This window comes from Calypte anna, chromosome 22, assembly GCF_003957555.1.
Source record: "Calypte anna isolate BGI_N300 chromosome 22, bCalAnn1_v1.p, whole genome shotgun sequence".
NCBI classification, from domain to species: domain Eukaryota; kingdom Metazoa; phylum Chordata; class Aves; order Apodiformes; family Trochilidae; genus Calypte; species Calypte anna.
The window spans coordinates 923494-948872 of record NC_044267.1 but is presented as its reverse complement, the minus strand read 5'-3'; the positions used below and the strand labels follow the sequence as shown (position 1 = coordinate 948872).

Here is a 25379-nt window from a genome sequence, read left to right as displayed (position 1 = left end):
ACCATCCCAACTCAGGGGGGGTACCCCCACCCTAGTGTGAGGTTTGGATAGGGGGGGGGGTTACCCCCATCCCGGTCCCTGGTGTCCCCACAGGGTCCCCCCACCACCACTCCCAGAACAATTTCAGTGCTGAGGGACCTTCCCAAACCCTCCGCCCCCAGCCCCCCCTTCAGCCCCCCAACCTCTACACCTCCAACCTCCCTCTCTCCGCTCCCCCCAAACTCCCCCTCCCACCCCGGATCCCGCAGCTCAGCTGCCGGGGGGAGGTCCCACGGCCAAGCCGCCCCCGCCCCGCGCCGGGCGTCGGGCGGAGCCACCGCAACGGGGCGGGACCGGGAGCGGGGGCCGGGAGCGGGGGGGGTTCGGTAAGGGGAGGGGGGGGTTCGGTACCGGGTTCGCAGCCATGCTGAGCCGTCTGGGTGCTCTGCTGCAACAGGCGGTGGAGACGGTGAGCGGGGTCGGGACGGGGTCGGACTCACGGTGGGACCGGGGGCAGAGGGGGGGTGGGGGGTTCAGTGCACCCTTGACCCCCGTCCCGGTGTGTGCAGCGGGAGCCCAGCGTGGATCTGCTGGAAGCCTTCACCGAGCACTGGAAGGGAATCACCGGATACTACCTGGAGGCCACGGGTGAGTGGGGAGGTCCCCGTGAGGAGGGGTCCCTGTGAAGGTGGGGGGGTCTCTGTGCCCGAGGATGGGGTCCCGGTGGTATGGGAATAAGGTCCTTGAGGTGTAGGAACAGGGTCCCCTGGCCTGGGAGAGGGTCCCCGTGCCCCTAGGAGAGGGTCCCCTGGGCTGGGATTACGGTTCCTGTGGCCAAGGAGGGGGTCCCCGTGCTCTGTGTCGGGACCCCCCGTACCCTGCAACAGAACCTGGTGGCGTGGGTCAGGACCCCCGTGCTCCGAGTTGAGACCCCGTGTCCTGGGGCAGGTCCCCATGCTTGGGGTCAGGTCCCTGTGCTCTGGGTCAGGACTCTCGTTCCCTGGGTGGGGACCCTGTGCTCCGGGACAGGACCCCATGCCCTGGATCGGGACCCCCATGCCCTCGGTGGGGCCCCCCCGTGCAGTAGCGGGGCACTGTGCCCACCCTAATGCCCCACAGGTAACCTGGCGTGTGTGTGTGGGGGGGGTGTTGGCATGGGACCCCCTTTTCCGTACCCCGGGAGGACTGATCCAGCTGAGTGCTTGACCCTGCTGAGCCCCGACCCCCGGTGGGGTCAGCACGGGGGGGGTTTGGGTGGGTGCAGCCCCTCCTGGCAGCGTTTGCAGTCAGGAGCACATCCTTCTCCGGGAGCACCAGAAGCGGATCCTGGAGAGTTTCATCCCTTTCCTTGTCAGGATCTTCATCCTTCCCATTCCCCCTTTCCCTCCGGGGTGTCCGGGGTTGTCACCCCCCCTCCCTCCCCGACCCAGGGCAGCGGATGGGGCGGGTTTGGCAGCGCCATGAGCGGAAGGAGCAGCCGGGATTCCCGATTCCATCATCACATTGCCATCTAGTGTCGGGGGGGTCACATCCAACTCTTGGACACCCCAGAATTAACCTTTACCCAGCCCCGCGCCTTGCCAGGAGAGGAGGGGGAAAAAAAAACACAACAAAACACAGACAGCACTGTGTCCAGTTCTGGGCTCCTCAGGAAGTTCAGGAAGGAGCTTGAGGTGCTGGAGCAGGTGCAGAGAAGAGCAAGGAGGCTGTGAAGGGATCCAGCAGAATTGCTGTGAGGAAGGGCTGAGGGAGCTGGGGGTGTTGAGGCTGGAGAAGAGGAGGCTCAGGGGAGACCTCATCACTCTCTGCAACTCCCTGAAAGGAGGGTGGAGCCAGGGGGGGGTTGGGCTCTTTTCCCAGGCAACTCTCAGCAAGACAAGAGGGCAGGGTCTCAAGTTGTGCCAGGGGAGGTTTAGGTTGGAGATGAGAAAGGATTTCTTTCTGGAGAGGGTGATCAGGCATTGGAATGGGCTGCCCAGGGAAGGAGTGGATTCTCCGTGTCTGGAGATCTTTCCAAAGAGCCTGGATGTGGCACTGAGTGCCATGGGCTGGGAACCACGGGGGGAGTGGATCAAGGGTTGGACTTGATGAGCTCTGAGCTCCCTTCCAACCCAGCCCATTCTAGGATTCTATGATTCAGCAGCCACCCACCCTCCTTTCCCCCCCCCCCCCAAATTCTGGTGTGTCTGTAGATGAGAGCATCCCAGCCAGACAGACAGACATCCCCTGGCGCCTCCGGCAGATGTTGGACATCCTGGTGTACGAGGAGAAGCAGCGTTCCGCAGGGGAAGCTGGACCCTGCCTGGAGTACCTGCTGCAACACAAGTTGCTGGAGACCCTCAGCACGCTGGGCAAGGCAGAGGTGGGTCAGAGACACTTTTTTTTGGGTTGTTTTCCTAACCCCAAAGCACCCACAGCTTTTCCATCTGGCGTGGGTGCTGCTCGTCCCGTTTGGGATTACAAATCCTGCAGGACGAGGGGGGTTTCAGCAGCTCCCCCTCCCTTCTCTCAGAGTAACTATTAATACAGTACAGGGGCTGTCCCTGTGCTGCTAATAATAACCTTATAACTCCTTATAAATAGGTTTTGGCTCATGCAGAAGCAAGCTGCAGCACAGGGGGGGCTCCTGAAATGTCCTCTGACCCTTTCCTGCCCCTCAGGGTTTGGTGTTTTGGGATGCTGGGCTTTAACTCATTATTTCTCACTATTTATTCTCATTATTTCTCATGATTTATTTCTCACTAGGGGTGAGAAAGGGGAAGTAAACCCCCTTTTTTTTTTTTTCTATATATTTTTTTTAATTTATTCTACAAAAGAGCTCAGTTCAGAGGATGGAGTTTGGCTCTTCATAGCTACAAGGGCCCAGGGCAGGTGGGATGCCCCAGGGAGGGTCCTTGGCATTATCCTGGGGGAGCAAAACTGAGGTCTCTGTCCCTATAAACCACCTCCCCCTGACTGCTGGGTGACCCAGCGGGCGATTTGGGGACAGTTCCAGGGTACTCAGGGCTGGTGCTGATGCCTCTCCCTGTCTCCCCCCACCCAGTACCCCCCCGGGATGAGGCAGCAGGTCCTCCTCTTCTTCAGCAGGGTGCTGGGGCAGGTGCAGCACCCACTCCTGCACTACCTCAACGTCCACAGACCGGTGCAGGTGAGCTCCAGGGATGGGGAGGGGGTCAGGAGGGGGGTCCCAGGGCATCCAGCAGCCCAGCACCCCCTCTTCTTGCCCTGCCAGAAGCTGCTCCAGCTCAGTGGGGACCGGCTGAGCTCCGGCACGGAGAAGGAGGAGGTGCAGTTTGCTGCTGTCCTCTGCACGAAGATCAAGCAGGATCCCACCCTGCTGGCATACATCCTGGAGGTGACACCTCTTGGGGGGGACACACCTCAAGGGGTTTTCTTTATTTATTTAACCTTTTGTTAATTTTTTTTTTTTTTTAGGTGCTTTGCATCTCTGCAGAGCTCCCAGGGGATGAGTGGGAAGAAGAGGAGAGGGGGTGATGTGATGTTTTGCTGCTCCTCTTCCTCTCCAGGGCAAGAGCATCCTGAACGGGAGGAGAGCCCAGGAGTTGCTGGCCAGCCCTGTGGAAGAGGGTGCAGAGCACCCCCTGGAAACCCCCCCAGCCCAGCCCTCCCCAGCACGGAGGGACAGCAACCTGGTCACCTCCTTGGTAGGACTCTGCAAGAGCCAGGTAGGGGCAAAAGAGCTGGTGAGGAGGGGGCATCTGGGGGGGCAGGGGGGGCTGGCGGTGCTGCTGATACCTCCTCCTCCTCCTCCTCTTCCTTGCAGAAGAGCAGGGTGGCTCTGAAGGCTCGGGAGAACCTCCTCTTGCTGGTGGGGCTGGCCCAGGAGGGGGCTGCTGCCCACCTGGTGAGGGGCAGTGCCCTGTGCCAGCTCCTGGCAGAGCAGCTCTGTCACCTCTACAGCTCCCTGTCCCCCAGCACCCACCCCACCGACGTCCTCACCTTGGAGAAGGTCACCTGGAGGTAGGGGTGGGCACGGGGCAGGGTGGTCCCTGGGCTCTGCTGTGGCTTTGCTGCAATCCCCCCCTCCTGAACCAACCCCCTGTGTCCTCTGCCCCGTGCAGGTTGCAGGGGGATGCTGGTGGGGAGGGGGTTTTTCCTGGGAAGGAGAACCTGGTTGCTTTCTTCTGCTGGCTGGATTACCTGGAGGAGCTGGTGATGGGTGCCCACCCGGTAAGGAACCACCTGGAGAGACCCCTGCAGAGCACGGGCACCCCCAGCCCCACGCTGTGGCTCAGCCCCTCCTGTCACCCCCAGGTTGTGGCAGATGCCATCACAGAGGCTGTGGAGGAGAAGTTTTTCCAAGGCATTTTGCAGCCACAGCTCCTGGAGATGTGAGTGCCCGAGGGGAGGATGTCCAGGGAGATGCTGGGAGGGATGGAGCAGCTCTGGAGCCAGGCTGAGAGAGTTGTTAAATCTGGAGAAAATAAAGAGAAGGTTCTGGGGAGACCTTGGAGCAGCTTCCAGTGGCTGGAGGGGCTGCAGGAAAGCTGGGGAGGGACTTGGGATGAGGGTGTGGAGGGATGGGATGAAGGGGGAATGGGTTTGAACTGGGAGAGGGGAGATTGAGGGTGGACATGAGGAAGAAATTCTTTGGTATGAGGGTGGTGGGACACTGAGATGGGTTCTGCAGGGAAGCTGTGGCTGCCCCATCCCTGGCATCCAACCATCCAGGCTGGGCTGGGGGGAGGTGTCCCTGCCCCATGGCGTTTGGCACTCAATGGTCTTTCGGGTCCCTTCCCACCCAAACCACTCTGGGATTCTTTACCAAGGACCCCCCTGTGCCCAGCAGGTCTGAGCTCTCTGTCCTCAGCACCACGGGGGTGCTGGCAGGGATGGTGAGGCAGCTCCGTGCCTCCCCCCTGCTCCACCACCTCATCCTCTTCTTGCTGGGATCAGAGCGGGACCCCGAGACCCCTGGGGACACCCCTCACCCCCTGCGCACCCAACTCATCGATCGCTGCGACCACCTCTCCGATGAGGTCAGACCCATCCTTGGGGTGGGGGGCTTGGGGAAGATGGGTGTGGGGGGGGATATTAGGGGTTTGGGGGTCAGTGAGGGGTGGTCTCATCCTGCCCACCCTGCTGCAGATCAGCCTGGCCAGCCTGAGGCTCTTCGAGGAGCTCCTGCAGAAGCCCCACGAGCACGTGGCCCACAGCCTGGTGCTGAGGAACCTGGAGGGCAGGGGGTACCTGCACCCCGGACCCCCACCCATGCCTGACGAGCGTGGACCCCCCGAGCCAGACCCCGAGGAGGATGGGTTGTGAGCAAAGAGGGGAAGGGGGGGAGGAGGAATTGAGGGGGGGGCAGCCCCCTCCTGATGCCCACCCAGCTGATGCCCCTGTGCTGGCTCCGCAGGGACCTGGAGGAGGATCCTTATTTCACTGATGGGTTCCCAGATGTTGGCTTTGAGACAGTGAAAAACCTCTGTCCCCCCCCGGGAAGGGGCACGTCAATGAGGTGGTCAGCAGGTAGGGATGTGCAGAGGCTGCTGAAGCATCAGGGGGGCAGGGGGGGGGTCTGCATCCCCCTCCCCATCGCTCTCCTTTCCCTCCCAGCTTCCTCTGCCTGGTCCCCGAGGAGGCCAAAACCTCCTCCTGCCTGGAGGGGGGGGGGCTATGACACCTACATCCACGATGCCCTGGCCATGGTGAGTGCCCGGGGGGGGGTCTCCAGGGAGGTGGGGTTTGGCTTTGTCCCACCATCACCCCTCCCCTCTGCAGGTCCAGGCGTGCCGTGCCAATGCTGCCTCCTGGGGGTGGCCCCCAGCCCCTCGACCCCTCGACTCCTGCCCCCCCGAGGTGATGTTTTATGAGGGTCATTTCCTCAAGGTCCTCTTCGACCGGATGAGTCGCATCCTGGACCAGGTACTGGGGTGCCCAGGGTCTTTTCTTGCTCCGTGGCTTAGGGGATTTCCCAAGGTTTCCCCCCCCCACTGATGCTCTGGGCCACTCCACTCCTTCTCTGGGGGTCCTGGACCTGGGAGAAGAGGGGGCTGGGGGTTTGGGGGTGGCAGTAGCCATGGGAAGGCAGAGGGGATGAACACAACTGGCCGTGCCAGGTCCCACTCAGCATCCCCCACCCCGTCCCAGCCCTACAGCCTCAACCTGCAGGTGACCTCGGTGCTGTCCCACCTGGCTGCTCTCCCCCATCCCCACCTCCACGAGTACCTGCTGGACCCCTACCTCAGCCTGGCACCTGGCTCCCGCTCCCTCTTCTCGGTCCTTGTCAGGGTAAAGTCACTTCCTGGGGTTTTTTGGTGTTGTTTTTTCTTTTTTCTTTTTTTTTTTTTGGGGGGGGTGGGGAGGATGTCACGGGGGGTGTCTGACTCTTTGCCCCCCCACATCCAGGTGATGGGGGAGCTGATGCAGCGGCTCCAGCGGGTGCCCCATTTCAGAGCCAAACTGCTCCTGGTGAGGCAGCAGCTCCTGGGGATGGTGCCTGGAGAGCAGTGAGTGGGGTTTTGGGTTGGTTTTTTTGGGGGGGGGGCGGTCCTTGGGGTGGGGGCAGTGCCTGTCCTTTGAAGAAGGGGTTACCCCAGTGTGTACTTTCTCCCTGCAGGATGGAGCACACGATGCTCTTCCAGGGGGTGGTGGTGCTGGAGGAGTTCTGCAAGGAGCTGGCTGCCATCGCCCTGGTCAAGGGACCACCCAAGGGACCCCCCTGAGCTGAGGCTCCCTGACCCCCCCACGGAGCACCCCCTCTTCGTCCAGGCTGCGGTGGCCACCAGGGATGGTGGCTCTGGTGGCCCTGCTGGGACTGGTACGTCCCCAGTGGTGGTGGCACTGACCCCAGGGGGTCCTGTGAGGAAAATGGCTCCAAATCCTTCAGCACCCACCTTGGCCAACATGGGGGGGATGCCCCCTCCCCAGGGCAAGGTGCAGCCCTTCAGGGTGCCAAGTACCCCGTGCTGGGGTTCCTCCTGGGTGCTGGGTTCCTGCTCTCCCCCCCTGCCCCATCTGGGGGTTGTCCCCAGTGACTCGAGCAGGGTGGTTTCTGTGTTGGCAATAATGGGGGGCACGGTGACACCCCCTGGGCTGCAGGGACTCAATCACTGCCCCCAGCTCTGGGGGCACAAGGTCTGTCTGTCTGTCTGTCTGTGGCTCCTGTCTGGCAGGAGGGGTGGGGGGTGCACCCCAAACCCTGCACACTTTTTGTCCCCTGGGTGATGGGACTGTGCTGCAATAAAGCTGGGAGCTCAGCACTGGCTGGACTGGGAGATACTGGGAGGCAAAAGGGGATCCCCCCTCATTGTCCATACTCACCCCATCCTCCTTCCCACACACCCCCCAGACCCACCCTCTCCATCTCCTCCCTCACCCCCCCATCCATACCCCCCTCCCCCTTCAACCACAGCCAGGTGGGTGCCAGAAGCAACAATTGGGTTTATTTCTGCCCTGCCTGGTTCTCAGCCCACCCCAAAACATCCCCCACCCCTCTGCCCCCCCTGGCCCCCCCCCTCTTGCCCAAAGCCCGGGCATCAACTGCGGATGGGGACCATGGTGCGGAGCCGGTGCAGGATGCGGCCCCTCAACCCCTCCTCCTCCACTTTCCACCAGGAGAATTTGGGACCCTGGGGCTGGGGGGGCACAGCCCCGGGGCTGCCGGGTGGGATGCTCAGCACCACGTTAAAGCAAACCCCATCACCCCCCCCGGGACCCCCAGCTCGGTGCTGCAGCCCCAGCAAACCCGGGGGTCCTGGTCGGGGGTCCAGGGGGGGCAGGCAGTCCCTGAGCAGGCGCAGCACGGGCAGGCACAGCCCCCCCCTCAGCTCGGCTGGGGATGTGCCACAGACCACCACGGGTAAGTGGGGGGTCCCGGCCGTGCCCAGCAGCACCCAGAGGTCCCCGGTGGCGTTGTTGAAGACCACCAGGACCCTGAGGCAGAGGGGGGCAGAGGGCAGGTCCTGTGGCAGGGTGGGGGGGTGCGGGGGGCTGCGGCGGTAGCGGGTGGCCAGGGCCAGCAAGGGCAGGATGTCCAGGGCACGCAGGGGAAGGGCTTGGGGGTCCCCAGCCCACCAGGTTGCCTGCAGGGACTCGGTGTCAGCCTCCTCCAGGGTCTTCAGGGTCCCACCTGGGGGCAGAGAGGGGGGGGGACAAAGGTGATGGAGCACAGGGATGGTGGCAGGGGACAGCAGAACCCCAGCACTGGGCTGGCAAGGGGTGCCAGTGCCTGGTCATGGGGCTGCTGGGGGCACGAAGACCTCCCCACCCCCATCATGGGGCTGATACGGGACACCAAGACCCCAGTGTGGGGAGTAGGGGGATGTGGGGCTGGTGCTGGTGCTGGCAGGGGATACTGGTGTGACCATCGTGGGACTGGCAGGGGACACTGGTGCCCTGGAGACGCCAAAGCCTTTCAAAGTGGGGCTTGTAAGGGACACTGATGGTGACTGTGGGGCTGTTTGGGGTCAGTGATGGTCACCATGGGGCTTTTTGGGGTAAGTGATGGTGACTGTGGTGCTGTTTGGGATCAGTGATGGTCACCATGGGGCTGTTAGGGGTCACTGATGGTCACCATGGGGCTGTTTAGGGTCACTGATGGTCACCATGGTGCTGTCTGGGGATTCTGTTGCCCATCACGGGGCTGTTTGGGGTCACTGATGGTCACCGTGGGGCTGTCTGGGGTAAGTGATGGTGACTATGGGGCTTTTTGGGGTAAGTGATGGTGACTATGGTGCTGTTTGGGGTCAGTGTTGGTCACCATGGTGCTGTTTGGGATCACTGATGTCCCTCACGGTGCTGCCAGGGGACACCCACGCCCCACCTCAGGATGCACCAGGTGAGCCCCATCCTCCTTCCCCCTCTCCAGAGCCCCTCACCCGTGGGCTGTGCCAGGAAGACGAAGCGGATCCAGGCCGGGCCCCTCTCCTCCAGGGCCAGCAAGGTGAGGGGTTGGCATTCCAGCCCCGTCTCCTCCTTCACCTCCCTCCTCACCGCCTCCAGGATGCTCTCCCCGGGCTCCATCCTCCCCGCCGGGAGGTACCACTGCCCGCGGCACCCGGGCTTCGCCTCCTGCACCAGCAGCACCCGGTCCTGGGGGGGTTCGGTGAGTAGGGGGTGGTACCGGGGGTGGTACTGGGGGATGGTACCACGGGGTGGAACCGGGGGGTGGTACCGGGGGATGGTGCCGAGGTATGATACCGAGGGATGGTACCGGGGAGTGGTACCGAGGAGGTACCGGGGGATGGTACCGGGGGCTGATACTGGGGAGTGGTACCAGGGGGTGGTACCGGGGGGTGGTACCGAGGGATGGGACCGGGGGATGGGACCGAGGGATGGTACCGGGGAGTGAAAGCTGGGGGTGGTACCGAGGTATGATACCGAGGGATGGTACCGGGGGATGGTACCGGGGGTTGATACTGGGGAGTGGTACCAGGGGGTGGCACCGGGGGGTGGTACCGGGGGGTGGTACCGAGGAGTGGAAGCTGGGGGTGGTACCGAGGTATGATACCGAGGATGGTACCCGGGGGTGGTACCGAGGAAGGTACCGGGGGATGGTACCGGGGGCTGATACTGGGGAGTGGTACCGGGGGGTGGTACTGGGGGATGATACCGAGGGATGGTACCGGGGGGTGGTACAGGGGATGGTACCGAGGGAGGTACCGGGGATGGTACCGGGGGTGGTACCGGTACCGGGGGTGGTACCGGGGGTCCCCACGGGGTCCGTCTCACCTCCTCGTTGAAGAGCACGGCCAAGACCACGTAGCAGACGTCCCGTCCCAGGCGGGTGGGGGGGCCGGGGGGGGCGGGGGGACCCTCGATGCTCTCCCCCGTCACCTCCCACCCGCAGCCCCCCAGCACCGCGTCCAACTCCGCTGCTGGAGCTTCCCCCATGGGACCCCCGTGGGCTGGATGGGGAGGGGGGCCGGGGGGGGCGGGATCGTCGAGCGGGACCCTCGGGAACCCTGCTCAGGGGGTAGCGGGGTTTTGAGGAGGGGAGGGCACCCCCCAAACGTGCAGGCGGAGGGAGAGGGAGCCCCGGGTGGGCTGGAGGGGAAGGGGGGGTCTGGTGATTGCGGGGGGCAGGGGGGGTGCAGGGGGGAAGGGGTCTCCCATATGCGGGTGCTGGAGGGGCAGGGCTTGCTGGACTGGGGATGTGGAGGGGGGAGTAAGAGGGGAAGGGTCTGGGGGCTCGGGGGGGACGTAGCAAGGGAAGAGCTCGGTGGCTTGGCGATGCAGGGGGGGTTGCAATAGGGGAAGGGTCTGCTGGATTGGGGGACCCCCAGGGGGGTGCAGGACGGGAAGGGGTGTCCGGACTGCAGCGTGTAGGAGGGGAAATAATAGGGGAAGGGGTCCCGGGGGTGGGGGAGGCGCGGGGGGCTGCGGTAGGGGAAAGGTTTGCTGGATTGGGGGAGGCAGGGGGGGCAGAGGAGGGGAAGGGGTGACTGGACTGGGGGTGTAGAGGGGGCTGTAGGGGAAGAGCTCGCTGGATTTGGGGATGCGGGGGGGGCTGCGGTAGGGGAAGGGGTGGCTGGATTGGGGGGTGCAGGGGAAAGCGAAACACGTGAAGGGTTGGCTGGACTGGAGGAGGGAGGGGGGCCAGGGGCGGCTGGACTGGGGGATACTGGGAGGCAAAGGATGGCCGGACTGGGGGGCACTGGGAGGCAAAGGATGGCCGGACTGGGGGGCACTGGGGGGCAAGGGGCGGCTGGACTGCGGGACACCCGGAGTGGGGTAGAAGAAGGGGTGCGGGGTGCCTGGGGGACTGAGATCAAGGGTCTGGGGGGGCCAGGGGGTGCTGGACTGCAGGGTGCTATAGGGGAAGGGCTGATCGGGGTATGGGGGGCATGAGGGGAAAAGTGGGGGGGTCCGCGGGGTGCCGGGGGGCGAGAGGGGCTGCAGGGTGCTATAGGGGATGGGCGAGCTGGGGAGGGGGGTGCTGGGCTGGGGGGAGAAGGGGCTGTGGGGCTGCAGGGTGCCCCGAGGGTGCAGCGGGGGGGGGGGGGCTGGGGATTTGGGGTGCAGGGTGCAAGAGGAGGTTTCGAGGGGGGGTGAAGGGGGCGGTAAGGGAAAGGTTTTGGGGGCTGCGGGGTGGAATGAGGGGGTCTGGGGCGCACTAAGGAGGAAGAGTTTGGGGATCAGCTGGGTGAAACGGGGGGATTTGGGGAGCAGAAGGTTTTGGGGGGCTGCGGGGTGCGACAAGGGGGATTGCAGCAGCAGGATGTTGGGGGGCTGCAGGGTGCAGCGGGGGTTTGGGTGCAGCAGGGAAGGTTTGGGGGGGGCTGGAGGATGCGACAAGGGGGACTTGGGGTGCAGCAGGGGATGTTTTGGGGTCTGCAGGATGCAATGAGGGGTCTGGGGTGCAGCAGGGGGGTTTTGGGGGGCTGTAGGGTGCAATGAGGAGGTTTGGGTGCAGCAGCAGAATGTTGGGGGGGCTGCGGGGTGCAGCGGGGGTTTTGGGGGTTTGGGTGCAGCAGGGAAGGTTTTGGGGGGGCTGGAGGATGCGACAAGGGGGACTTGGGGTGCAGCAGGGGAGGTTTTGGGGGGCTGTAGGGTGCAATGAGGGGTCTGGGGTGACGCAGGGGGGGTTTTGGGGGGCTGTAGGGTGCAATGAGGGGGGTTGGGTGCAGCAGGGGGGGTTTTGGGGGGCTGTAGGGTGCAATGAGGGGTTTGGGTGCAGCAGGAGGGGTTTTGGGGGTCTGCAAGGTGCAATGAGGGGGTTGGGTGCAGCAGGGGGGGTTTTGGGGGGCTGCAAGGTGCAATGAGGGGATTGGGTGCAGCGGGGGGGGGGTTTGGGGGACTACAGGGTGCAATGAGGGGTGTGGGGTGACGCAGGGGGGTTTTTGGGGGCTGTAGGGTGCAATGAGGGGGGTTGGGTGCAGCAGGGGGGGTTTTGGGGGGCTGTAGGGTGCAATGAGGGGGTCTGGGTGCAGCAGCAGAATGCTGGGGGGGCTGCGGGGTGCAGCGGGGCTCGGGGTGCAGCAGGGGAGGTTTTGGGGTCCGCAGGGTGCAGGGGGGGTCCCCGCAGCCCCCGCTCCACCGCGCATGCGCAGGGCACTCACCGGCTCCCGGGCTCCGCCTCTCAGGCTCCGCCCCGCCGCTTCCCATTGGACCGCGGAGCTGCCAATCACTGCGGGATGAGGGGCGGAGCTTGGCCTTAAAGGGGCCGCAGGACTCCAGATCCCGATGGGGGGGGCGGTGTTTTTGGTTTATTTCTTCAGTTTTCGGTTCGGTTTTCCTTTTTTCTGTTTTTTTTATTTATTTAACTTGGTTTTTTCCTCATCACAGGCCGGGATTTTATTTTTCTACCGAGCCAGAAACTCCGCACACCCCCGGCTGCTTTTTGGGGACAGATCTGAGCTTTTTATTAATAATAAAATGAACTTTAAGCCTGGGAAACCTCCTCGGGCCGGTGCTGTAACCTCCTTTCTCCCCTTTCTTTATGCTTTTTCTTTGCTTTCTCTCGTCCCGAGTTGATTCTCTCTTTTCCTTTCTCTCTTTTATTAATTTTTCTTTCTTTTTTTTTTTTTCGGGGGGGTTGGGGGTCGGGGCCGTGCGGGAAATGCCCGCACTGCCCCGCACCTCCCGGTCCCGGTACCAGAGCTGCCAGGTCTACCCCGGGAAAAAAAAGGTTAAAAATAAAATAAAATGAAATTAAATAAAAGAAAATGAAATAAAATAAAGTAAAATAAAGTAAAATGAAACAAAATAAAATAAAATAAAATAAAATAAAATAAAATAATAAAATAAATTAAATAAATTAAATAAAATAAAAAATAAAATAAATAAAGTAAAATGAAATAAAATGAAATAAAATAAAGTAAAATGAAATAAAATAAAATAGAATAAAACAAAAATAAAAAAAATAAAATAAAGTAAAATAAATAAAATAAAAAATAAAATAAAATTAAATTAAATAATGAAATAAATAAATAAAATTAAATAAAATAAAACAAAAATAAATGAAATAAAATAAAATAAAATAAATAAATAAAATAAAAAATAAAATAAAACAAAAAAATAAATGAAATGAAATAAAATAAAATAAAGTAATATAAAATAAAAAATAAAATAAATAAAATAAAACAAAACAAAAAATATAATAAATTAAAATAAAATAAAATAAAATAAACAAAACAAAACTGTGAGACCCCACGGCCGCTCTCCCATTTTTGCCAGTTGCTGCTCCAAAACTCCAGTTATCCAGACCTGGCTCCCAAAGACTGAAACTCCCGAAACCCTTCCCACAGCACCACCCCAAAACCTCGGGGCTTTTTCAGGAGTTTTTTGCCCCCCAGCCCATCCCCAGCACCGCGGGAGCTCAGCGGGGGCTCCCGGAGCATCAATTGGGTGAGAAAAGGGGATCCTGGGGGGTTTTACCGGGCGGGGAGGGGGGGCACAGGAATCAAGGGGGGGGAAAAGGGTCTGGGGGGAAGTAGAAAGGAGTCGGGGGGCAAATGAGTCGGGGGGTGTCAGAAAGGAATCGGGGAGGGGGGGGGGGTGGAAAGGAATCGGGAGGGGAAAGAGGAGTCGGGAACTGGGAAAGGAGTTGGGGGGTGTGGGAAAGAGGAGGGGGGAAAGGAGTCGGGGGGGGCAGAAAGGAGTCGGGGGGCTTGGGAAAGAAATCGGGGGGGGAAAAGGGGTCCGGGGGGGGTTGGAAAGGAGTCGGGGGGCAAACCAGTCGGGGGGTGTCAGAAAGGAATCGGGGAGGGGGGGTGGGTGGGAAGTAATCGGGGGGGGAAGAGGAGTCGGGAACTGGGAAAGGAGTTGGGGGTGTCAGAAAGGAGTCGGGGGGTTTTGGAAAGAAGTCGGGGGGGAAAAGGGGTCCGGGGGGTTTGGAAGGAGTCGGGGAGGGAAAAGGGTCCCGGGGAGGGGGGATAGAAAGGAGTCGGGGAGCAAAGGAGTCGGGGGGGAGAAGGAGTCGGGGAGGGGGGTGGAAAGGAATCGGGGGGGAAGAGGAGTCGGGAATTGGGAAAGGAGTTGGGGGGTGTGGGAAAGAGGAGGGGGGGGGTTCAGAAAGGAGTCGGGGGGTTGGGAAAGAAGTCGGGGGGGGAAAAGGGGCCCGGAGGTTTTGGAAAAGAGTTGGGGGGTGTGGGAAGGGTCTCTGGGGGTCTCTGCCTGAGATCAGAGCCCCGCACCCTGAGCACTTGTGTCCTCACTCACTCTTGGCCTCCCAAGAGGTCCGGTTGGTTCGTGGGGGGTTCGGGTCCACCCGGGAGAGAACAGGGCGGGCAAAGGAGTTGGGGGGGGGGGGGGAGGAGGAAACGGGGAGGGAAATGAGTCGAGGGGGGTATCAGAATGGAGTCGGGGGGTTGGGAAAGAAGTCGGGGAGGGAAAAGGGGTCCGGGTCCTACAGGGGGGTTCGGGTCCAACTCTCCCTCTCCCCCCCCTTGCTGTGATTGGCTGCCCCACGAGTTACCAGGGCTAGCAGACGATCGCGGGCACTCGCCCACCGCTCCCCGTGTGCACCCCCCATGGGTGCTCTGCTCTCCCGCCCCGGGTTGTTGGGGCTGGGGGGTTACAGAGCGCTCTGTCCTTTGTCTTGGACATTTCCCCCTCCCAACATTCTTTTTGGGGGGGGGTCCGGGGGGCTCCGTCTCCCTGTGTGTCCCCTCTGTGTGTTTCCCTCTCCCTGGATGCTGCTGCTACAGATTTCACCGATTTCACTGATTTAATTGATTGGTTTCACTGATTCTGTTGCTGATGCTGCTGACGGTCCCTACCCCTACCCCTACCCCTGCCCCCAGCTGCAGTTTTACCCCTGGGGCTCCAGAACCACTGGGGACACAGAGAAGGCAGAAACTGTTCCCCAAAGCACATCAGAAATTCCAGCACTGAGTTGGGGACAAGGATCAGAGTGACCAGGATGGATTATTGCAGGCTAAGGCTGAGGTCCCCTGCACCATGGGTGGCCCAAATCAGAAAGGTGTTGAAGGTACCAAGCTTTGGATGCAGTGTCACCCTGCCCTTGGCAGGCATCTTCCATCCCCAGAGTCCCTGCAGCCTTTCTGGCTTTCTGCACCATAACCCCAATTGTATGGAATTTTCTTTTTTACTTTTTTTGGGTTGAGGCTCCATTCCCCAGCTCATAGTGTGACAAAAATCAGGAAGGTGCAAATCTGATGCAGTGTTATCCTTGGCATGCCTTTTCCAACCCCAGACTCCCTGGCAGTGTGGGCTTTATACATTTCTAAACCCTAACCCTTATTGTATGGAGTTTTGGGGTGCTGAGGTGTGTGTACCCAGCTCCGTGGGTGGCCAAAATGAGAGAGGTGCAAGTATGATGCTGTGCCATGTATCCATGTCCAGTTCCAAGAGTCCCTGGAACTAAAGGCTTTATGATTACCCAAAACCCAAGCTCTTAACCTTAATCTAGCCAATTTTGGCTCTAAAATTCCGAATATCCAGACCTGGCTCCCAGACAAAATGGGAAATCACTGAGAACTCCTGCTGGCCCCCTCCCACGGAACCCAACCCACAGCCCCACCAACCATCGGGCTATGGGGTTGCTTTGGCCCCTCTGCCTCTGAGGGTTTCCTGGCTCTGTTTGCCCTCCGGGGAAAAGCAGAGGATCCCCCCCTCCCCCCAGAGACCCCTTCCCCAGAGGGTTGTGGTGTGTGTGCCTGCAGTGCCAAGACCAGGACACCCAAGGTCTGACCCCAGCTCTGCCATCTCACCCTGTCTTTGGGGCCACCAAGTCACTTCAGGCCACCGAGTCACCCCCAAAGGCCAACAAGGGGACAAAGGCTCCGACACCACAGGGGAAGGAGACCCCAAGGCAGGTGCTGGTGGTGCCGGTGGGCCCGGCACGCTGCAGACACTTTATTCCCTGGCTGCCCCAACCTTTCCCAGGTGTTCCTCAAGGAAAACACCGAGCAGGAGCACCCGGCCCCATCTCCCGTGGCCATCCTTGGTGGCTTTGGCTTCTCTGGAGCATCCTCCCACGGCCACCTTAGTCGCAGCCCCGCAGGACACTCACAGCCTCCCGCACAGCAGTGAGGATCACCCTGTCCAGCTGCAAAGAGAGGGTCAGCACCCCGCAACGGGATCAGCCCCCGCTCCCCGCAGCCCCCAAACTGCCCACCTGGGCACCGAGCTGGGGGGGTGGGCTCTGCTCCCGGAGCTGAACGATGTTCTCTGGAGAGAGGAACCTCTGCTCCACACTGATGGTGCTGGTCAGGGTCTGCACCTGCCCGCGGATCATGCAGCGTCAGAGGACGGGGGTTCAGCCGTGCCTCAGTTTCCCCAGGGGGGCTTTGGCAGGGCTGCCCCCCCCCCACCCCCGAAGGGGTGGGATTGTGGAGCCACCTACCTGGTGGGGAGCCCCAGCAGGGACCAGCACCGCATCCCCCAGGAACTGGAGGAGGGTCCAGCCCCTCACCCCGCGCTCCTCCCGCAGCCGCTTCCGCAGGGAGGGGTCCAGGTAGCGGCCCGGGGGCTCCGCCGTGGCCTCCCCCTCCTGATTTTGGTCCTCGCACTCCTGCGGGAGGGTGGGGGTGAGCGGAGCCGGGGCCTGGGGCTGCGCCGGGGGGTGGTGGCACCCACCTTCACCAAGAAATCCCGGATGGTGGTGGCATCCTGAGGGTGGAAGATGTGCCACAGGGCGCCGGGCCGGCTGCCCGCATCCCAGAGCCGCTCCTTCAGAGGGGGGTCCACACCATCCACGTCGCCTGGCAGGAGGATCTCTGGGGGCAGAGGGGTGCTCAGAGAAGGTTGGGGTGGGGAGCTGGGGTGGGGTGACCCCCTGGTTGTCCCCCACCCTTACCCTGCCGCCCGGGCAGCCCCCCCGCAGTGTGGACCAGGATGCTGATGGAATCGGTCGATTCCACCCTCAGGGTTTTGGTCCCGATGTTCCGGTCCCGGCTGCCTGCAAAGGGGAGGAGGGTGGTGGGTGAGGATGCTCAGGGGTTGGGGACACCCCCCCGGTGTCACCGTGCTGGCCGGTGGCACTCACCGTAAGCCACGCAGACGCGTGGGCACATCCAGCGCCGGGCCCGCTGGCCACGCAGGTGAGTGGCCAAGTTGAGGCTGCCAGCTGGCCCGCAGTACTCTGGCAGTGGCAAGCTGGCACGCAGGTTGGTGACCCTGTGGAACAGACACGGTGCTAGAGGCCACGGCACTGAGTACGGGCGGAGCATCCCCTGCTGCCCCCCAGCCGACACTGCAGCCAGCAAGGGGAGGGGGCACTGGAACCCCCTCCCACTCCTGTGCCACCTTTACTGACACCCACCGGCACAGCTCCATGTCCCCAAAGCCAGTCTCCAGCTTCAGCAGGTCCCCGCCGCCCTTCTCCAACTCCGGGGATGCTGCAGGATGGAGGATGGCACAGCACATGGGGATGCTGGCATGATGCTGACACTCCCCCCCCCTCCCTCCCCACCTTTTCCCCCCCAGTTTACACCCCCAGCATCACACTTGAGGTCCCACAGCCTCACTGCAGCCTTACCCGCGCTGGCAATGAAGCCATCCCAAAACTCCTGGCTGCTCATCCTGACCCGGCTCTCCGGCACCCTCATGTTCACCACCTCCAGCACCCGCTCCTCCCCCGGGGGTGGGCGGAAGGACTCAGGGCCCCACAGCCGCCCCTCCAGCCTCTTCTGCAGCCCTGAAACAAGGACAGGCTGCCGGGGCAGCCGGGGATCAGCCGGGATGGGGGGGGGGGGGTGTAAGCCGGCGGGGGTGCTGTCCCACATCCCTGGGGTGGGGGGACTCACCTGCCCCCTCCTCCAGTGCTCCTGGAAGAGTTTGTAGTTGCTGGCATGGCCGGGATCGTGCAGCCAGAGCAGCCCACTGGGGACTAGGATGCAATGGGAGGCGGGAGGGTCGGGAGGGTCCGGGGGGCTGGGGGGGGTCAGCTCGCCCCCCGCCTGCCTCTCCTGGATCTTCTTTTCCACCACGCGGGCGATGATGCTGTCCAGGATGCTGGTCAGGCGGTTGTCCTGGAGGAGGGGGGGTGGAATACAAAAAGGGGAGCCCTATCAGCCCTCCCTGCCCCTCAGACCCTGCTGAGGAGCGGAGGGGGAGGAGGAGGGGGGGGGGGGCAGCACAAGGACTCACGCTGGGCAAGGCGGGGGAGACGGGGGCGAAGGCCATGCGCACCCCATCCTGCCCCAGGCACAGCTTGACGGCGGTGGAAGCCAGAAGGTCGCAGAGGGTGGCGGTCTGCACGGTCCCCCCGCGGGGGGGGTGGCTGTCCCGGCGATGCTGCCCCCTCCTCGGGGCTCTCTGCTCGGGGGAAAAAGGGGTCAGGGCTGCCCCCGCCCTCCTCTGCCCCTCGCCCCCATCCCGCACCCCCCGCAGGGGCTGCGCTGGCAGCCCTGACCCCCCCGCACCAGGGCTGTCCCCGCGGCGGGGGGTCGCGGCCGGTCCTACCTTCCTTGATGCGCCGGGAGGTTGTCGGCTCCGCCATCGGTGCTGGGGGCTGGGTGGGCTCCGCCTCCCCCGAATAAACCTGAAAAAATATCCGGGGCCATGCGGGCAGGCCGGAGGGGACCGCGGTCCCCTGTCCCCAGGGCTGGTCCCCTCCCCGCCATCACGCACATCTTCCCCCCCCCCCCCTCCTCCAGGCGCTGTTTTACAGGGGTTGGGGTGCACCTGCACCCTGTCTTTGCCCCATCCCAATCCCTCTGTACCTGCTGCTCCCGGGGGCTCTGCCAGGCTCTGCTCCGCTGTCCCCCCCCCGCAGGGACAATGTGACTCGATACCAAACTTGGCCCTGACCTCGTGGAGCAGCTTCCAGAGCTGGGTCAGGACTGTGGAGAGATGAGGACAGGAGGGTCAGCCCCGGGCAGCAAGCTGCAGTGTGGGGGGGGGGATCCTGGGGTTGGGGTGGTGAGGGGGGACACACAGACTCACCACGTGTGGGGACAAACTGCGTGGGGACCAGGGATGCAACGTGGTGGCCTTGCCCGGGGATGCACTCAGGTGGCCTCACCCGACCTTCTGCAGCAGAGAGAGGGGGGGTTTGTCCCCTCCGAGTCCCCCCCACCCAGGGGTGACACCCCCTCGGCAAGCCCCCCTCCTGCACCCCCTGTACCGTTGCCATCAGCCTCCTGCCTGCTGCGGTGGCAGTCGGGGCACAGCTGGAAGCCACATCTGGTGCAGCTCCAGTGGGAGTTGAAGAAGCCACGTTGGCAGATGTCACAGAGCTGGGGGGCTCCTTCCCCCCGCCTCCAGGCTGTCACCCCTGTGGGAAACACAGCCCTCAGCCTCCCCAGTGTCACCAGTGCCACCCCCCCATAGCCTGCTCCCCACTTACCACCGGGGGGGCCCGGACATGTGTCCCTGTCCCTGCGGACAGCCTGGCAGAAGGGGTCCCCCAGCACCCCCAGAAGGTACTTGGCCAAGCAGAGGCTGCTGCCTGAGCTCCTGGTCCTGTGTTGGGGGCTGCTTGTCCCCTGCTCCCCCTCTGCCTCCCCCAGGGTGGAAAAACCATCAACACTCAGCTCCCCGCTGTCCCCGAGGGCAAACCTGTGGGAGAGAGGGGACCAGAGGGGATGCTCAGAATCGGGGTGATGGGAGGAGATGCTCCAAAACAGGGAGATGGGAGAGGATCCTCAAAACTGGGATGGCAGGAGAGGATGCTCCAACACACGGCGATGGAGGGGATGTTCCACACCTCCCAACATGAACCATGGGGAGCCCCCCACCCTGGGCAGAGCTCCAAGCCCTCCAGAAGACCCGGGCTCACCTGCGGAAGTGCAGCAGCCTGCAAGTGCTCTCGGGGGGATCCTCCTCCTCCTCTTCCTCACCCTCGGGGTGTCCCCCAGCCCGGGTGGCACAGGCACAGCACCGGGGGATGCTCTCAGGCAGGGAGGTGCAGGGCAGGCTCTGCAGGCACCACGGCTCCTGCGGTACCGGGCCGGCCCGGTTCAGTGGGTCTGGGGGAGACAGGAGGTGCTTGGGGACACCGTGCGTGGGGACATGCCAACACTCCACGGCGGGGGCTGGAAACTGGGCCAGAAAGTAGGGCTGGAAAGTAGGGCTGGGGAGCTGCAGAGGTCAGGGCTGAGGCACCGGCACCTCCCTGAGGAGGGCACCGAGCCAGGGATGGCATTGCCACCCCCTCGGGGATCCCTCTGAGGATGCTGAGCTGCCCCAAAGGGGCATTGCTATAAACCCCCACTCTGGGAATCACTGCCAGGCCCCAACCACGCTGGAAAAAGCCCAAGCTCAGCATGTTCCCCAGCCCTCACCTGGCCACAGCTTTTTGAGGGCGCTGGCAAGAAGGATGCAAAACTTCCCCAGAGATTTGGGTGCCCCCACTGCCCTCTCCCCACCCCCTCCAGACCCCCCCTCCCTTACCTCCATCCCCCACCTCCATCCTCCTCTCCTCCAGGTCCCCTCCACTCTCCACGGCCGTGTGCTCGGTGGTCTTCGTGCCCCTCTTGGCAGCCCCAGCGTCCTCCCCAGCCCCCCGGGGGCCATCGGAGATGCCGTGTGGGCGCTTGGCCGAGCGTTTCCCCTCCCCGGTGCTCTCGGGATCCCCGTCCCTGCGGGGCCCTTTGCAGCGCGGCAGCGACTGCTCCGAGTGCCTCGTCAACCACGTCTTCTTCAGCTGGTGTGGTTGCTGGGGTGGGCATGGAAAACGGCCCCCGGGGATGGGATCGAAGGGGCTGAGCACCCCCGGGCACCCGTCACAGCCCGGCGTGGCGCAGAGGCAACACGGGGGCTGCTCTGGTTTGGCTAAAGCCGGTGGGAAGTGCCCATCAGTGGGGGGTGGTGATGGGTGAGGGTCCTCCGGGAGGCTTTGGTATGGCAGGAGTTTGTCTTTGGGCTCAGAGGACCGGCCTGGACCCCGTTCTGGGGGGAAATCGGTGCCATGGGTCCCTGTGCCCACCCAGGGCTCCCCAGAGCCCCCGCAGCGCCGGGCTGCAGGGGAAGAGGGGATGGGCAGAGCTGGGAAAGAGGCGTGCGGGACAGGGGGTGGGCACGGCTGAGCTGCTCCTCACTCGGCCATCCTCCATGGGGTCCCAGCAGCTTCTGGGCACCCCTGGCTCCCCTTCCCCAGCTCGCTCCTGGCCCTTGCCCAGCAGCTGGGATGGTGCTTGCTCCTTGGCCGGGGGCTGGAAGCCAGGCTCTTTCTTCGGGTAAAACTCCTGGTGGGAAGCAGAAGGGTTGGTGTCACCCCAGAAGGGTTGGCGTCACCCCAGAAATGTGTCCCCACCCCTGCTGCCCTGCGGCACTGGGAGGAAGTGATGGGGAGCACCCTTGTAGTCTTGCCTCAGTTTCCCTACGCCACCCTCCCGAGATGGGCAGCTGCTCCGGTGCTTTCCAACTGCGGGGTGCCCGAGCTCGTGGGGTGCCCCAGCCCGTGGGGTGCCCGTCTCACCCGCGTGGGAAAGGAATGGGGAGCCGCAGAGGCGCGGGGTGCGACGGGCGCACCCAGGTGCTGGCTCTGCCACCTCCCTGCTGCGGCTCCGTGACTCAGCCCGGGGGCTTGCGTCATGCCACGGGGAGGAGAGCATCACCATCCCCCCCCCCCCCAACATCCAGGGGGGCATCACCCCATCCCTCAGAGGGCTGGGACCCCCGTGCTGAGCTGCAGGAGCCAGTGGGGGACTGCGTCCCGCTTGGGGTGGGAGTGGGGGGTGTCACCGGGAGCCCTGAGCATCCCCACCTTAGAGCCAGCATCGCAGCCACCTGGGGGTCCCTACCTTGTTCCCTGAGCTGGAGCTGTTATCGAAGGCGGCAGGAGCGGCTTTGCACCTCGGCGGGACTCCCAAGTAGAGGGGCTGGCCCCAGGCGGGCGAGTAGGAGCCCAGGCACCAGTCCGTGCTGGCGAAGCGCCGTCACCCATTGTCCCTGCTCCCTCCGCCCCCCGCCACCAAACGGGGGTTCGGGCCGGGGGCCCGGGGGCAGCAGGGAGGACAGGAGGAAGGGGCCGTGCTTGGCCTCCAGAGGAAGGGGCAGTGGCGGAATGCCGGGGGGTTCCCCATCCCTGCGCGGGGCTTGCCGGGGGGCTGGCGGGGCGCTGGCTCTCTGTCGCCGGGAAGGGCAGGGGACAGCGGTGGCACGCCGGGCTGTAGAGGGCCAGGGGGGCCAGGACGGCCTCAGCCCAGCGGGACCCCCCCGTGCTCCTTGCAGGGCTCGGCCCAGCCTTGCCTTGGGCTGCCCGTTCCTGGGAGCAGCAGCTCGTTCCATCCTTGGGGCGGCACAGGGGGTCCCGCAGGCACGGGGGGACCGGGGGGTAGGGGCAGCCCAGCCGGGCAGCGCTGAGCCCCCCGGCTGAGCTCAGGCATCCCTCAGAGCCCCTCCAAGGACCTCCCTTCTCCGTCCCGTAGCTCAGCTTGCCGGGGTCTGCGTGTTCCCAGGAGTCCCATCTCGGTGGCAGCGCTCCTGGGCAGGACCACCCTGCTGCTCTCCATCCCCCGGGGGTCCTGCGTTGCCTCCTGGGGTCTCCTCCATCCCGGCGGGGTCTCCCCCATCCTCATGTCACTGGCCATGCTGCTCCACCACTCATGTGGTGCTCAGTGTTGTCCCGGGCTGGCCAGACCCTGTGGGGATAGAGGGGAACATCAGTGGGGCACGATCCAAACCTACCCCAACCCTGTGGGGAAGCCACGGGATGGAGGGGAAACTGGTGGGGACGGGGGACATAGAGGGGAAACTGAGGCACGGCGACAAGGGGGTTAAGTGTTGGAGAGTGGGCTGCTTTCGAGACCCCCAATCCATCCCCTCCAGTGCTAGGTGGGGTCTCCCTGGCACAGCAAGGGGATGCCAGGTCCGTGCCCCTCCTTGTGCCCACTCTGGTGGGGCTGGTGGCCAAGATGCACCTCGTGCCCACCCATCCCTTGGCACCCATCCCAGCCCCACACCCGCCCGCTGGCACCCAGCGTGGGGAGGCCTTGCCCCGCACAGGCATTCGCCTCCAGCCAGGGCTGGGCTTGCAGAGAGGGGGGAGCTCCCTGCTCCCAGAGGCCCCTCCTGGGAGGAACACCCTGGGGGGGATTTGCTGGATTAATGCTCCCCTGGCACCCAGGCCACACACAGACCCGGGGGTCACAGCCAGTCCTTGCAGCAGCTCGGACATCACATCCCTTGTCCCCCCTGTCCAATGTCACACCCTGCCCCCCCCCCCTCCCCCGCAGCCCTCCCAGAGAAGCCAAGGGGGGACGACAGACATGGGGTCACTCAGCTCCAAGCCACCACTGGAAAGAATTGTCACCTTGCTGTGGGGTGGGACAGAGCTGCCTCGGTGGCTAGGTAGGCCAGGGATGGGGACAGAAGGAACGTGTGTCCCCTACCTGTCCCCATCATGTCCTCTGCCCGGAGAGGTCCAAGTCCCCATTCCATGCTCGCGAAGCACTCTGGGGCCCCCTGAGCACACCCACCCCATCCATCCAGGACACAGGACCCCTCCGGGTTCTCCCATCCAGCCTCATCCACGCTCCTGGCACAGCTCCCCTGAGCTCTCCAGCGTTGTCCCCTGCCCTTCACCCCATCCTGAGCACAAGAAGCAGGTCCCACAGCTTGGCCAGCATCCTGACCATCCCCCAGCACAGCCAGCTACCTGGAGGGTCCATCGGGGACCCCGCCACCTCCCCTGTGGCAGCGAGGACAAGCGGGTGTCTGCTGGTGGCACCGGATCCCAGAGAGGTAAATCCAGGTGGGAACACCTAAACCCACAGGCTGAAGGGATCAGGCTCTGGGATCTGGAGGAGGCAGAAAGCCGCCCGGGTGGCCCTGGGGATGTTCTTCTCCGAATGCTGGAGCTGGAGTTTTTGATCCATTAGTTTGGGGGGCTCCGTGTTCCTCTTGCCTATCGTCCTGCGAGCGGGTGTGGGTCGGGGAGAGGGGCACCCAAGGGAGCTGGTGGTGGTGGTGGCGAGCAGGACCTTCCCCGGGCTCTTAGGCAGCCGTGAACATCTTGGGGTCAATGGTGTCAGGAGGAGGTGGTGGTGGCAGCTCCGCTCCCTCCGCCGGCTCCGGCAGCGACTGGGAGGGAGAGCGGGAGGGATGCTGGGTTTGCCCGGGAACCGGCACGGTGCCGGCGGTGCCACCCAGCCCCGGGGGCACCGGCGCAGGCAGCGGTGGCCGTGCCAAGGCGGGCAGGTGTGTGCTCTGCCCCGTGCGAAGAAAGAAGCTTTTGTTTCAGTCGGGCGGCCCAGCCGCCCCGGCACCGATGAAAGACACCGGGGCCGCCTGCTCCGGGTGAAACTGGAATGGGAGAAACGCCGAGATTGGGCCAAACGCCTCGGTTCTGGGAGCTGGGAGAGCTGGAAGGGGCATGGGCAGCACGGAGCACGTGGACGTTCCGTGGGTTGGGGGTCCCAGGGTTTCGTGGCCCCTCCAGTTCTGCCCAAACCCATTCTGCCACTTCACCCGTGTGACAGCCCAGGGTCCCCCTGCCACCATCCCTCCTCCTGGGATGAAGACAGAGATCCTCTGCCTCCCCTCCTAGATGCAGGGCCCGTGAGATCTGGGCAGAAAGGGCTGGGGGATGATCCAAGGGGCTACCAGGGAGCAGGGGCTGCTGGGAGAACACCCCCATATCCTGGGGCCACCTCAAGCTCTGCCCTGCACCCCACTGGGTTTGCACCCATTCCACCCCCTCCCCACAGTGCCATCATCCCGTGGGTCTCACTGCCCCCCAAGACACCCCCCAGCACGGGGGGACACTGACCCCACACCCCACCATCTCCCCTCGACCCCAAACCCTACCATCTCACCCCTCACCCCGTTTCTCACTCCCGGAGGGGATGTGGGGGTGGCTGCCCCTATTCTGGACTTTCGGAGAGGGACTGGGTGGGGGTGGGTGCCCCTATTCTGGGCTTTCGGAGAGGGACTGTGGGGGGGGAGGGGGATGATGCTGGGGGGTTTATGTAATGTCCGTGTGTCCCAGGGACACCCCGCTCACAGCTTCTTCTCCTTACATAAACCACAGCCCCCCCCCCCCGGCACGGCTCGGCACGGCTCGGCACGGCTCGGCACAGCACCCAGGGGCTGGAGAAGGGGAAGGGGGGGAGATGGGGGGCGACGGGGTGAAGGGAGGCCACGTCCCTCGTGAGCACCGGCAGCGTGACCGACATCAGACCACGGGCTCGGTCACAGCCCAGCAGCTGCCGTGGGGCCCGGGGCAACGCTTAACCCTCGCTGGGGACACGGCTGGGAGGGGGGGGGGGCTGGGTCCTTTCACCAAGCATCCCCCCCCAAGGCTCACCCCCAGCGTGGGGGGGATGCCCCGCTGCTTGCTGGGGTGGGGGGGTGGTGGCACCCACATCTGCGGCTTGCAGCACCCACTGGGTGCCAGGGAACAGGGAGGGGACCCAGACAGGGCTCGGGGCATGGGCGAGCCGGAGCCTTCCCGCGATGAGAAGGTGCTGAAAGAGGAATTCTCTGCTGCTGCTCCCAGGGGAGGATGGATCCAGCAGGGATTGGGGGGAGGGAAGGGGAACTGGCAACCCTGTGAGCCCCCCGGGAAGGGTCTGCATCATTTC

At 63.4% G+C, this 25379-nt stretch overlaps 3 protein-coding genes across 3 annotated transcripts; 1 reads left to right on the top strand and 2 right to left on the bottom strand.

The window, feature by feature from the left end:
* The first annotated feature begins 377 nt into the window (after positions 1 to 377).
* On the top strand, positions 378 to 7093 carry LOC103535394 (protein FAM160B2). The gene is given in 19 exon segments (XM_030464029.1): positions 378 to 448; positions 549 to 627; positions 2172 to 2341; positions 3023 to 3127; positions 3212 to 3334; positions 3507 to 3665; positions 3764 to 3960; positions 4062 to 4170; positions 4255 to 4331; positions 4790 to 4979; positions 5089 to 5261; positions 5357 to 5409; positions 5412 to 5469; positions 5557 to 5605; positions 5607 to 5648; positions 5722 to 5865; positions 6091 to 6231; positions 6349 to 6449; positions 6560 to 7093. Coding segments are annotated over 19 exon segments (2121 nt in total). The 5' UTR covers positions 378 to 403; the 3' UTR covers positions 6666 to 7093.
* A 274-nt stretch (positions 7094 to 7367) lies between these two features.
* On the bottom strand, positions 7368 to 9990 carry LOC115599542 (8-oxo-dGDP phosphatase NUDT18-like). Its single transcript, XM_030464048.1, has 3 exons — positions 9673 to 9990; positions 8820 to 9033; positions 7368 to 8071 (listed from the first exon to the last, which is right to left on the bottom strand). The coding sequence occupies exons 1-3, from the start codon at positions 9832 to 9834 to the stop codon at positions 7479 to 7481; spliced, it is 969 nt and encodes a 322-aa protein (XP_030319908.1). The 5' UTR covers positions 9835 to 9990; the 3' UTR covers positions 7368 to 7478.
* Positions 9991 to 15765: 5775 nt separating this feature from the next.
* LOC103535393 (lysine-specific demethylase hairless) lies at positions 15766 to 22083 on the bottom strand. Its single transcript, XM_030463922.1, has 20 exons — positions 21773 to 22083; positions 21597 to 21717; positions 20969 to 21038; positions 20245 to 20811; positions 19631 to 19820; positions 19199 to 19410; positions 18977 to 19126; positions 18796 to 18882; positions 18535 to 18692; positions 18263 to 18391; positions 17998 to 18165; positions 17655 to 17879; positions 17387 to 17561; positions 17171 to 17246; positions 16895 to 17025; positions 16706 to 16807; positions 16486 to 16625; positions 16253 to 16420; positions 16025 to 16129; positions 15766 to 15955 (listed from the first exon to the last, which is right to left on the bottom strand). Exons 1-20 carry the CDS (start codon positions 22081 to 22083, stop codon positions 15893 to 15895), a joined length of 3348 nt encoding a protein of 1115 aa, XP_030319782.1. The 3' UTR covers positions 15766 to 15892.
* Positions 22084 to 25379: the final 3296 nt, after the last annotated feature.